Below are 12,850 nucleotides of genomic sequence, written 5' to 3'. Positions count from 1 at the left end.
CGGCACTAGCGAGTGCGCAGCCGCGAGCCCAACTCGCCCCGCCCCTCGCCCTCGAGCCCACCCCTTGCGGAGGTGCTCCCGCCTCCCAGCTTGACGCGACGGGGCTCAGTGCGCCTGCGCAGCGAAAAGGCGGGGACTGCCGAGGAGCGCCCCCTGTGGGTCAGTGCCCCTGCGCGGCTGAAAGGTATGGTCGGTGCTAGGGTCCTTGTCTTTTTTTTTAAATATATTTTTATTGATTTCAGAGAGGAAGCGGGAGGGAGAGAGAGAGAGAGAGAGAGAGAGAGAGAAACATCAATGTTGAGAATCATTGATTGGCTGCTCCCACACGCCCTCTACTGGAGATGGAGCCTGCAACTTGGGCATGTGCCCAGACTGGGAATTGAACTGACCTTCTGGTTTATAGGTCAGTGCTCAACCACTGAACCACACTGGGCGGGCTAGGGCCACTGTCTTTTAATTTGCCTGCACGGTTGTGAATGGTATTTGGAAGAGTAGGGGGTGTGCCGCAGCCTTGACCCTAAAAAGGTGAAGAAGTCCTGGAAGGTGTCCCCAGGAACTGACTGTGCCACAGCCTCCCCTAGCTTGATTCTGAGGGCCACTCAGAGCAAATACTTGGCCAGAATCCCGCCTGGAAGAAAGACGCCCCCCAACCCTCTGCTGTCCTCACTAGCGGGCCATTCATCACTGAACCCCCCACAAATCCTCTAGAGCCCTGCTCTAGGCACCCTCATCCCTGACCATTCACCCACACACCTCCATCCCCTCTCCAGTCACACCCCCACCACACTCCCATGAAGGAAAAAGGGGCTCTGTATTAAATCAGTAATGGGAAGTAACCTCACAGGATGAACTGATCACCAATCTCTAAGTCATGGTCAAGGTGAGTAGTCACTGGGTCTCTAGCAGACTCTCTGTCTTCCCCTGGCAGACAGAATTCCCACTGATTTATACAGCCAGCTGTTATGTGAGCGCCTCTTCCCGCATCTGGTGTTCTGAGCTGGGGATCCTGGTGTGGGGTTGAGACACCAAGCTCCTTAGGGGCTACCTTTACAGCTGAGACGACCCTCCAGATTCTCAGCTGCTGCATGTGGGGAGGGGGCCAGCTCTTTTTATGTCTCTACCCTTCCTACCAGTTGCCAAGGGGCTTCTCCTGTAAATCCTTGGTTATAAGACTTTTGCTCCGCTGGTCCTCAGCTGCTTATTCAGGTTGATTGTTCTATACTTTAGGTGTAATTCCAGTTTGGTCCTGGGAGGAGGTGAATGTAACTTCCACCTACTCTGCTGCCGTCTTGGATCCTCTGCTTCCTTTGATCTTGCTCTAAGTCTGTCACGTGCTTTCCTTCCCAGCACATGTCATTTGTAACTTTGTACTGGCTATGTGTTACATGCATCTCCATGAGGGCAGGAATGTATCCGTGTTTGTCCATGTTTCCTTCACGGTGACAGGCACTTAGCCATGCTCCATTAGTGCTTTATGAACAAATGGATGTTTTAAAATCAAGAGTTATGCTGGGATTGTAATAAAGAACTATATGTTTCCAGAGAAGAAAGTAAGGACTAACATTATCTGACAGTATGTTTATGTATGAGAATGTGGACTCACAATTCACAACCCTGTGTCCACATCCATCATCTCTCCTGTCTGTGCGGCATGGAGATGAGTGACACGAAACGCTAAGGTGGGTGCAGAGGGTGTTAAAGTCCTAGAGACCCTGGCCCTTTCCTGGGACCCCTGGATTCCCCACCCTGATGGGCTCTCACTGGCTACACCCAGACCCTGCTGACACGGTGCCAACTGGCAGGTGCCCCCGTGTCTGGTTCTCACTCTGGGATAAGGCCATGACGGTAAGTACACAGGTTTGGCTGGTTCACTTGGCCAAATGGCACTGATCAGCCATGACTTCCAGGTACCCCTAGGAGATGGTTAGGGGAAAACCACTCACCTTAAACTCACTTGCTTCCCATACCCCTTTCCTCCAAGAGCAGGTAAGACCTGGAGAGGAGGTAAGGGATGCTCATTTCTGGGCTTTCTCCCCCCTGTTCAGGCTCCGTAGGGACCCTATTTGGTGGGGCCCCATGTCTTCTGAAATCTGCTTACATGGGGGGCAGGGACTGGGACTAAGAGAGGCCTTGCATGCATGGCCAACAGGTGAGGAAGGAGACAGGAAAGCTGAGCCCTGGGCCAGGGATTGAAGTTGACATGAACCCTTTAAGCGTGTTGAGAGTGGGGTGGGGGAGGGAGGACATAGCCTGCAGAGCAAGCTCCCATGGAGAGATTCTAGGAAAATTTATTAATGTTTTCTATACACATGATTGGGGAACAGTGGAATCAATGGGTGTGATTTTATACCCTGATAAGTGCAAATATAAATATGTTTTTACCACCTTTCATCAGACCACCATCCTCATTTTTACACAGGAAAACATGGATCGAACCTCATAAGACTCCAGCAATCCCTTTTCCAAGTCTCTATCAGAAGGTCGTACCAGTCAGAAGGGGGAACTGCGTCTCCTGAGGAGTCCGTATAATCACTCTGTCATATCTGTCTCTTTTTTTTTTAATCCTCACCTGAGGCTATCTTTTCCAATGATTTCCAGGGAGAGTGGAAGGGAGGGAGGAGGGGGAGAGAGAGAGAGAGAGAGAGAGAGAGAGAGAGAGAGAGAGAGAGAGAGGGAAACATTGATGTGTGAGAGAGACATCAATTGGTTGCCTCCTGCATGGGCCCCTACTGGGGCTGGGAAACCTGCAAGCAAGGTATGTGCCCATGATCGGAAACTGAACCCATGACCCTTGGGTGCGTGGGCCAACGCTCTAACGACTAAGGAAAACCAGCCAGGGCATAGCTGTCATTCTGAGGGCAGAAAATAATAGTGGATTTCTAGTTAATAGATGAAATTGTCAGGCGTTGCAAGCCACATCCATGGAGCAGGGTCACAGTCAGCCTGATGGAGGAGACGTGGTCTGGAGGTGATTCCATCTGGTCGGCTCAGACGACCTTATCTTCACCAGTGCCCCTAACTCTCAGCAAACTTGGGGTTCATGACTGTTGTGGTGGCACTCTTGAAAAGGGGGTTATCCTGGTGAGAAAAGCAAATGAGACTTGTGAGCACAGGGAAGGGAAAAGCTTAGATCGGGGTGACCTTCCTGCAGGTTCTAGCTAGTCCCATTGGCAGGGCTTGCACTCAGCAGCTCTGAGGATGGGGGACAGGCGGTAGCCACGTGTGGGGGTTACATAGGGACCAGAGGGTGAGACCCTCCATGCGGGACCAGCTGCCTCGGGCCCCCAGGGATAGCCACTCACGTTGTTCCACTGAGACTTGAGCTTCTCCTTCTCAAAGCGCTTGTACTCCCTGAGGTCAGTCAGGTGGGTCAGAGCTTTCCAGACGACCAGCAGGAGGACGCCAATCAGCACGACTCCTGCCAGAGTGCCACCCACGATGGCGCCTACATTGGGACCTTTTGGACACTCTAAGGTGAGGAGGAAGCACATGCACACGGAGTGTCAGGCCCTCCCCAACTACCAGGCCTCGTGCATGCCCCACCGCAGGTCACCGCACAGTGCTCAGGTGGACAGAGCTTGCAGCCACTGGTAGTTGAGCGAACAGTCTGACCCACTCTGGGTCAGGGCAAGGCTGGGGACAAGGCCAGGCCATGCAGTTCCAAATGCAACTGTGAGGACTCTTGTTTACCAAGAAAGAGGGCCCAGGTTACCAGCCAACCAGGGCAGAGCATGGGTGGGACACGGGTTGTGAACAGGCTGTGCTCTCCAGGCCACACGAGGGCTCATTGTAGGGAAGGGAGCTGAGAGCAGGTCTCAGTCTAGCAAGGGCCACGGTGCACTGCTGGTCCATGTGCAGTCATATGAGCGGCCAGGCATCCCAGCTCTGTGCCCCCTCAGCCTCTTTGAGAGGGAACAGGGTGGGGGTGCTGAGAGTTTGTGGGCTCCCCATGCTGCTTGTCTAAAGCCCTTAAACCATCCCATGGGAATCTGTTTACCGTAAGTCCCAGCATCCCACATATGCTCTGTCATTGTTACTCCATGTACCTCCTGGAAATTAACCTAACCCATGTGGCTCGCGAGCCGCAGTTTGCCGACCACTGACCTAACCCACCACCTGTCATGGCCTGTGGATCCTGCACCTGCCCCTCATTTCTCCTGGTTAGGTCCCCATGTTCCATCTATGGGCAGGTCCCTCCTCTGATCTCAGTACTCCAGGACCCAGCCCAACCCACCCCATCCATCTTCAAATTTAGCAACCTGACCTCAAGCAGCCCATCCAGGTCTGTGTCCACCTGGCCCCTCAAAGTCCTATGTTCACTCTCCCCGCCCCTCCTCCCCGACGGGTCTGCGTCTGGTTTTTGAAAACACAGTTCAGATGTGTCCCTCACTCTCCTGAAATTCTGCTAAGGGCTCCCTACTATGTTTGAAAAGAGACCCGAAGGCCTCCCAGGACTCACAGGGCCCTCGAGTGACAGGCCTCTGACGGCACACCCTCTATCCCCCGTGTCTGGATGCTCTCATCCTCTGCTCTGAGCTGCAATGTGTCCTCCTCAGAGAGACCTGTTAACCTCTGATCTCAGGAAGATCCACTGATATGGCCTTTGCACCTTGGGTCCCCAGCCGGAGGCCCCCCATCGTGGCACCAGTGTTCTGAGGTGTTGGTTGAGGGGGTCCAAACCCATTGCACATGAAACCCGTGATGACAGGATTGGTGTTTCCATATCCTTCACCATTTTTGGGGCCTGGTACTGACCCCGAGCTGAGTAAGCGGACAGTGAGCAGCGCTTGGGAAATGCAGCACCTGGTCGCTCAGGGCCCCTGGACCCCCACTCCAGGGCTGAGCTCTGAGCATGCAAATTGTCCACCACAGGCCACATAGCTGTCCCTGGACGGGGCTCCAGGACTGGGTCAGTGTCCGTGGGTGACCACTAGCTTGGGTCATGAATTCCCTCCAGCGGTGTCCTGTCCCCTTGAGCCAAGGGCACAATCCATCCACTGCCTGTCATGCACCAGGAGGTGAGGTCAGAGACGGGGAGAGGGTCTGGGGCAGGTGGACCACAGTCCGGGACCCCCTCCTGACCCCGCCAGTCTGCCTTCCCACAAGGAGAGGGCCCTGCACAGCAGCCAGAGTTACGGCCCCCATGTCCCACCTGGCAGGGCCTCACCTCGAATCTCGTCCACGTGGATGTGATATTGGCCCCTCCCCTCCAACTGCCACAGGGTGTAGGTCAGCCAGCAGCCCTCTGAGTCCCGCTCCTTGCACTTCCGGGTCAGCTTGGGGTTCTTGGACCAACCCGGCTCATGGGGCACGCTCAGCAGTTTCAGGCTCTGACACGCCACACTGCAGTTCTTCATGAAGGGGCCCTTGTCAAATTTCAGGCACTCGGCACAGGAGCTGTGGAAGAGCCACTGAGTGAGCATGCGTACAACCGGGAGTGAGATGGTGTGAGAGCATGTGCCAGGGTGTGAAGCATGAGAGAGGGCCAGAGTCTGGGCACCAGGGTGGCAGGTGGGGCTGGGCCTGGGTGCTGTGGGGCTGACACTGGTGCCTGTGTGCCTGGGGAGGAGGTGGTGCTCTGGGGAGGGAGGTGGGCAGAGCCCCTGGGACCTGGAAGCCTGACAGATGGGGCCCAAGATGGGCAGCGACCGGAGCTGAAGGACAGCAGCAGGTGAGGAAGGCCCCCACTGCCCCCTGGGGCCTCAGCCGGGCCGTGGGTTTCTGCTGGGAGCTGGCACGGGCACCGGTCCAGTGGAGGGAGCACTTACACGTTCTCGCTGCAGAGCGACGAGCATCCCAGGCACTCCTCACAAAAGGGCAGCTGGTAGTGCTTGTCGCACTGGCACACGTTGCAGAGGCACTGGCCGCGGCCACTGCAGACGGACCCCTTTGCGTCTCGGCAGCCTTCTGTGGACTTGTGGCACTGGCAGGCCGAGCCCTCGAAGTCCGGTTTGCAGAGGCACTTGCCGCAGCGGCATTCCCCACGATCTGGGAGACAGCGGGGCCACCGCAGAGTCACCCCCGCCCAGCCTTCCACTCACCAGGGCCCACACCCAGGACCTGCTCCTGCGGATCTGTTTGTCCCTCTCTCCCCAGCACCACCACAGAGAACTCACCGGAGCCCCCCAGCACCACCACAGAGAACTCACCGGAGCCCCCCAGCACCACCACAGAGAACTCACCGGGGCCCCCGCAGATTTTGCCATTGTAGCGCTCGCAGTTGACGTTGTCACACTCGCAGAAATGCCCAAAGATCTTCTTGTTGGGCACGTCGCTCGTGTGGCACACGCACTGCCCACAGATGCAGTCCCCCAGCCCCGAGCAAATGATGGAGCTGTTGTCTTTCCGGCAGCTTCCTTCCAGATCCTGGCTGCTCCGGCCCTGAGTCTGGCACTCACAGTTCTTCCCCAGGTAGCCAGCATCGCACCTGGAATGGGAGGGACACGGCTCAGGGCTCCTCCCCCAGGGCTTCTGCTGCTGTGTGTGGCTCCTACCCCAGAAGGTGGGGGGGGGGGGGCGGGGGGAGGGCTCACTTGCAGATGCCACACTCCACGGAGCCCTTGCCACCACAGATGCTGCGGTCCTGGCTCCGGTCCCTGCACTGGCACTCGCACTGGGGATGTATGCTCACGGTCACCGTGTCTGTGAAGCCCAGTGCCCGAATGACAAATGACTGCTCCTGGACACACTCTGTGGCTGTGACCTTCACCTGGAAGGTGACCTGTGTGGGGAACAACAGGGCTCAGGAGAGGTCAGGACCCTGCTTCCAGGCATGAAGGATGCAGGCCTCAGGGTCCCAAGAGGGAGTCGATGGGGGTTGGGGCAGGGGGAGACACAGAATGCTCAGCGTTTCTCTGGAACTTGGGACTGGAGATGAGAAAACGGTGAGATACTGGAACATGGCGGTAGCAGGCGCATGGGGCTCCCTGACCCACTGACCCACCGACCCACCGACCCACCGACCCACCGTTTCTGGCTGGGACTTGGGCTGGGAGATGGTTCTTAGAATACTTTCTATGGCACAAGTGTTCTAAAGGATTTTAAAGTGACTTTGTAAAGAACATATACTTTGTCCCTAAGTCCAGCATGCTAAGGTGCCTGAATCCCACCGGAGGGCCTAAGTTCTGAGTGCAGAATTGTGTTCTGACCTTGAATAAAGGGTCAAGATCATGCCTGAGAGGACAGAGTTGGGACGGAGCACAGTCCCCACCAGCCACAGGCACACTTGAAGTGGTCACCAGCACTGAGCTTCAGGGAGCGCTGGCCTGTGGAGAGCAAGGCACCCCCTGCCCAGCCGTGGTTCAGTGGTTGATTGTCGACCATGAACCCGAAGGTCACGATTCGATTCATGGTTGGGCACATGCCCCAGTTGTGGGCTCAATGCATGCAGGAGGCAGCCAATCAATGACTCTCTCTCATCATTGGTGTTTCTATCTTTCTCTCCCTCTCCATTCCTCTCTGAAATCAATAAAAATATATTTTTAAAAAGAGAGCAAAGGCACCCCCAAATCAATTTTAATGAATTCCCAAATGGTACATTAACAACAAGCAGAAATGTCAGGAAAAATGTGTGTATAAGAAGCAAGCAGTCAACCACAGGATTGAATAAATTCCCGTGTGAATCATGTAGGGCAAGAAGGAGATATTTTGGCAAAAAATTCACATGTAACATTTAGTAAGTAACATGTTTGAAGGAATCGTAATGTTATGTTGTAAAATGTAATATAAGCAACTATTTTGCTAAATACTAGTTCACAGCCAGTGAAAGAAAAATTTAATTGTTATGGTCATAATAAATTTAAAATACTAGGGAAATAAGTCAGTGCTTATTTCTATTCATCTGCTTGACCCATGCTTTAATGTTTTCAGCAAACAAACAAAACCATAAATCAGGAAAACCAACCCAGATGCATAGTATGTGAAAAGAATGCCCTTCTCTGAGGGGACACGCTGTTCCATCGTCTGCTCCCAGGGGGCGCTGCAGACCTCGCGGTCATTAGGGCTATACTAGGGAAGTCTTCGGTGTTGATAACTAGGATGCTCCTGCCAAGGACGGTGCTAAGTGCACCATCTGCTCCCTCTTAACAGGTAAGATATAAACTTACACCATATCGCCTCTGAGGGGATTTTAAAGGAAGGGAACTGAACCTCTGGTGGACCTGGGGCTCCTGCCCCTGACTTGTTCCTACGCCCTTCCCTTTTACCTGGGTGCACTTCCTTCTAGCTGTCACTGGGGGAATGTTGGGATGGAACCTCACCGGAACGTTGATCTGTACACCATCACAGTCCCCTTTAGGCTGGTTCACTTGCGAAACTCCGTTACTGCAGAAGGAGTCGTAGGTGACTTTCAGGGTGTCGGGGAGGGTGTTATGATCCAGAAAGACTCTGGAGGAGAGTTTCTGTGGGCAAAGAGTGGCTGCTGATTAAGGAGGATCATTCTGCTATCCCCAGGCCTTTCCAGGCGATGGCTTTTGCACACCTTCCCATTTCGCATCCCTCTCCCTTCGCCCACAGGCACGCTGAGAGCTGGGTAGGTGCTTGGTCCTGTGTCCGTGCAGCAAGTGTTGGGGTTACCAACACCACGGCCCTGCCCTCAAGACAGGCCAGTGAGAGGACCAACATGGAGACTGATCACAACCCCATGAGAATGGGGGCTTGGCCATCCCACTCACCACTGAATTCCCAGTGCCTGTCACAGGTAGAAGTGGAAAACTATTTAGGTGCATGGGAGACAGAGACAGAGAGAATGAGACCGAAAGACAGTCAGAGAGACAAAAAAGTGGGAGAGACCAGAGAGGAATAGAGAAAAAGAAAGACAGAGTCGGGGGGGGGGGGTGGGCAGAAAGATGGTGAATGAGCACCATTTCAGAAAAGATGGGAACATCCACAGGCAGCAGCTGGGGTTCAGGAGGGCCCATTTTGGGGGTACAGGGCTCCAAGAGCATACAAGGAGCCATCAGAACCTCCTCAATGGGGCTCTAACTAAAGGCAATGGCTTCAGTGTTTATCGGGTGCTCCCAGAGAGCTTGGCTCGGTGAAGCCATCAGGACCTTTGGCCATGAACCTGGGGTCCATGTTTCAGAGAAGACACTGGTGAGGGTCAGATGTGGCACATACCACGCCATCAACACGACAGGACGCAGCTGCCCTGTGGGAAGCCCAGGGTCAGTTTGTTCACAAGGCCCAAGGGTGTTGCATACAATGCACTCCTGTCCAGGCCACCCTTTTATTGACCTGCAGGGGCTGGCATCTGTGCTGAGTGTCTGGCCCGCAGCAAAGCACCTAGGGACTCACATTGTAGGCGTCCTTAATGAGCTGGACCACGTTGCTGGAGTCGTCTGACAGCTCCCCAACCGCCGATTTGGGGATAATCTCAGTGAGCTTCTACAAGGCAAGAAGACCAGGTGGGTCACAGGTGGAACTCTGGGGCCATGGAAACCTCAGCATCTACCGGTTGGTAACACCCCAGAGGGTTCCCTCTTGCCTGTAAGATGATTCAAACTATCACCCCCTCCACACGATTTCTTATAGTCTTTAAGACAGTGCCTGGTCAGTGGTGTGCTGGTAAATTGTTAACATCGGGTTCTCAGGGGGAAAAACCCTGAGTTGTAGCGTTTGCCAATTTCCTTGGTGTAAATACTCCACCTGGGTGGATTTCACACTACTGATATCACTGAACATAGAGCTATGGAGAGATGTGGCTTGCCACGGTTAGACAGTGTTCCCACTACACAGATATGAGTGGCACAAACAATCAGAGCATAGGTTATAGGAAATATGCCAAAGCAGTGGGAAGGGGTAAGTTTGGAGCATTTCAATGAGTTGATGTAATTCAATTTTAATAGTGATCGTGTTAGAGACAATGTGATCATCTGCTCTAGCAGGCCAGGGTCAGCTGGTTCGACTATGTCCGTGGGTTAGCAGGCCCGAGCACCTCTAATGCAGACAGACCTGAGGCCAGCCTCCAGGGAACCTTTGGCCACTTCCTCCCACATACTCACCTTAGCCTGGTTCAAGGGTCTCACCATCACTCATGGATGATGACTCCAACACTTTCTCTTACAGAATTGATGGTTGGGTCAATTTCCTCAAAGGCCTGCTGTGACTCCCCAGAGTGGAGTTCAGTCACCTCCGTGGAGCTCACGAGGGCTGTTACAGCCTGGCCACCAACCCCCTCCAGCCTCCACCACCCACTCCCTCCCCCCCAGCTGTGGGTCTCTGCTGTGGTTTGACAAAGCGGGACTAATCCACAACACTTGCTATGTTGAAGCAAAATGAAAATGTCAGAACCAATGCCAAGATGTACGCCACAAATATGCTAAATTTCCAGGGAAACCATCCTCTTTCATCCACACAGAAATATCATGTGGCAGAAAGAGGCCTCGGACTCCCTAACAACAGTGTTTATGCTCCTAAACCGGAGGTCCTAAGTTCTGAGTGCAGAATTGTGTTCTGACCCCGCGTGGCCCCGTGTGGCCTCCTGCCCCAGACGCCCAGCACGCAGAAGCAGAACTCAGCCTGTGGTAACGCTGAAATGTCTGTGTCCTGCCCTATTGCTCCAGACCTCAAGGCCACTTACTTCATAGGTTTTCACCATTTTCTTGGTTACAGCAAAGATGGGCTGGATGTTGTTTTCAGCCAGTTTATGTGCCAGCTGGCCCACCGACGGGTAGTCCTGAAGAGGAGACACCCAATCAGATAGCCCAAGGCCAGGCAAGCTGCCCAGGCCAGCCACCCACACCACACAGCAGAGGTGGCTACGCGGGGCCCAGAGGCTGAGCCCTTCCACGTGCTGTCCGTGGAGCCCTTCCGAATGATACTGACAAATGCATAAAGTAGTAGGATTAAGAGGGAAACCAGTAATATTAAAACACAGTTAAGAATGTTGACACTGAGCAGAACGATAACTTGCAAGAAGGGCTCTTAGTGTAACTGGGCTCAAATTTAAAAAGAGAACCTAGAAGCCATTACTGAACAGGGGCCTCTCATGCATGACACACTTCAGGGAGAAGCCTGCACTAAACTGCCTGCCTCAGTTTTGTAAAAAAATTAATCTTTATTGTTGAAAATATTACAGATGATCCTCTTTTTCCCCCACTGACCCCCTCCTCCCGGCTCCCACTTGCCTGCACTACGCTCCTGCCATCGGAGGCAGTTCTTACAAAGAAGTTCCTGGAATTTTATTTCAACTAGTTGGACTGAGACTTTCCAGGTCCAATTGGCACTACACAGTTAGATCCTCATCAGCATCTTCCCTGACCAATCAGAGTGGCTCCATTCTGATCAGTCGGGGTAGTGCTTGTTGGACCAATCAAACAGTGAGGATTTGGAATGCTCATTTGCCTGAGAAGGAGCCAATCAGTGATCAGGGGCAGGGACTTCTCTCTATATAAGTCAGCTCCCATCTAGCCTGGTTGGGGTGGCATTTTCCCTTTCCACCAAAGACTGTGTTTCCCTGTTAACACTTGAGCAGAGCGGAGCCACTCAGCAGACTGGACCACTGTGGACTGGAGCAGAGCAGCGCTGTCTAGCCCGAGGGGGGCCAAGCCGCAACACCAGGGCTGAGGGGCCACCCCGGGCAACCTCACAGTCATGCTTTATCATAATTGAGCTGTTTGCACGTGGTGATTCCCGTTGGCATGGAACTGGCACCGACAGCCATCCGTTGACAAGAAAATGTTAAACAGGTGGCGTGCTCTGTATCAGTGCCCTAAAGAAGAAACCTAACGGCCAGTCACCATTCCGCGACGTGCAAAGTAGAGATGAGAGTGAACATAACTTTGGAGTCTCTGTGCTTGTGTGGTGCTGGGGATTCCTCTGACTTCTATCAGGGGCAAAGCCTCACAGCCACCCCCAGCACCGGGCACCTTATTCTCATAAATGAGGACAGTCTCAGTTTCAGGCAGAGGTTCACCAGAACTTCAGGTGGTATCTCTTTCCTGTCCAAGTTGTGGACCCCTGAACTCTACCCACCAACACCCTCCCCTGCAGTCTATAGGCTCTGGGTGGGGATCGCCTGATTGCTTCGCAGCACCCAGAGTTTACGATGTCAGGGTGCAGAGCATCGTTCACAGCAGGCCAGGTAAAAGGTGGTGGCTCAGGCCCGCGGCTGCACCCCACTTCCCCACCCCTCTGACCCTCCAGATGTGCTCCCTCAGCTGGCCTGGAGTGACGTCTCCGGTCTCCCTGGACAGAACTACAGACACCCCTGGACTTCCCCTTTCGGCCAGTGTTTCCTCTGCAGTCCCTTGTGCTATGTCCCCTCCCAATGAGGACCCCGGGGAGGGCCACTCACAAACTCATTGCTTCTTTTGTACATGCTGTCCTCCAGGTGGCAGTGGCCATCGTTGGGGGTGAGGATGGCTCCCAGCTTCCCATCGCCTGCAAAGTGGAAGCCATCGTCCGTGGCGAACACCAGCAGCCGCGTGACATTGCGCCAGCCAATTTCCTCCTGAGAAGAAGGTGGGGTTACCTGCCTCGGTTTCCTCCATGGGGAACCTCACAAAGGAGAGTTGACAAAGTGCTGTGCCCCTCTCCCTCTCCCACCCCCGGGGGGCTTCCAGGCGGGACAACGCAGAGACAGGACCCAGGCCGGGACCAGCTTCTTGACTCGGGTCCAGGCTCCAGTGCCTGGGGCTGGAGGTACGTCTTTACAATGACAAGTTCCCAAATGCCCAGCGAATGTGTGGGACACTGAGGGGAGCTGCAAAGCCTGTTTATATGAAAACACGTAGTCCTCTGAGGCCCAATCAGTGCAGACCTGAGCCTAAATCCGAAGGAACTATTCCCAAAGAAGGAAAGAAACGTAAAAACACTGCAGACACAAAGAGCAAAGAACTCAAGGGGCCCC

At 54.0% G+C, this 12,850-nt stretch overlaps 1 protein-coding gene across 2 annotated transcripts in view; it reads right to left on the bottom strand.

The window, feature by feature from the left end:
- Window positions 1-2,272: 2,272 nt before the first annotated feature.
- Window positions 2,273-12,850, bottom strand: part of ITGB2 (integrin subunit beta 2) — a 29,790-nt gene continuing 19,212 nt past the window's right edge. For both annotated transcript variants that reach the window (XM_080655448.1, XM_080655449.1), the window contains 10 exons: window positions 12,296-12,451; window positions 10,580-10,675; window positions 9,295-9,384; window positions 8,259-8,399; window positions 6,534-6,721; window positions 6,183-6,427; window positions 5,769-5,988; window positions 5,168-5,397; window positions 3,303-3,469; window positions 2,273-3,078 (listed from right to left, as the gene is read on the bottom strand). In XM_080655448.1, the coding sequence (XP_080511574.1) occupies window positions 3,016-3,078; window positions 3,303-3,469; window positions 5,168-5,397; window positions 5,769-5,988; window positions 6,183-6,427; window positions 6,534-6,721; window positions 8,259-8,399; window positions 9,295-9,384; window positions 10,580-10,675; window positions 12,296-12,451 (1,596 nt within the window). In that variant the 3' untranslated portion in view covers window positions 2,273-3,015. The remainder of the gene's footprint in view (window positions 3,079-3,302; window positions 3,470-5,167; window positions 5,398-5,768; window positions 5,989-6,182; window positions 6,428-6,533; window positions 6,722-8,258; window positions 8,400-9,294; window positions 9,385-10,579; window positions 10,676-12,295; window positions 12,452-12,850) is intronic.

Source organism: Plecotus auritus, assembly GCF_963455305.1.
Source record: "Plecotus auritus genome assembly, chromosome: 2".
NCBI lineage: Eukaryota > Metazoa > Chordata > Mammalia > Chiroptera > Vespertilionidae > Plecotus > Plecotus auritus.
The sequence above is the reverse complement of the archived record's forward strand: the minus strand, read 5'-3'. Positions and strand labels throughout refer to the sequence as shown.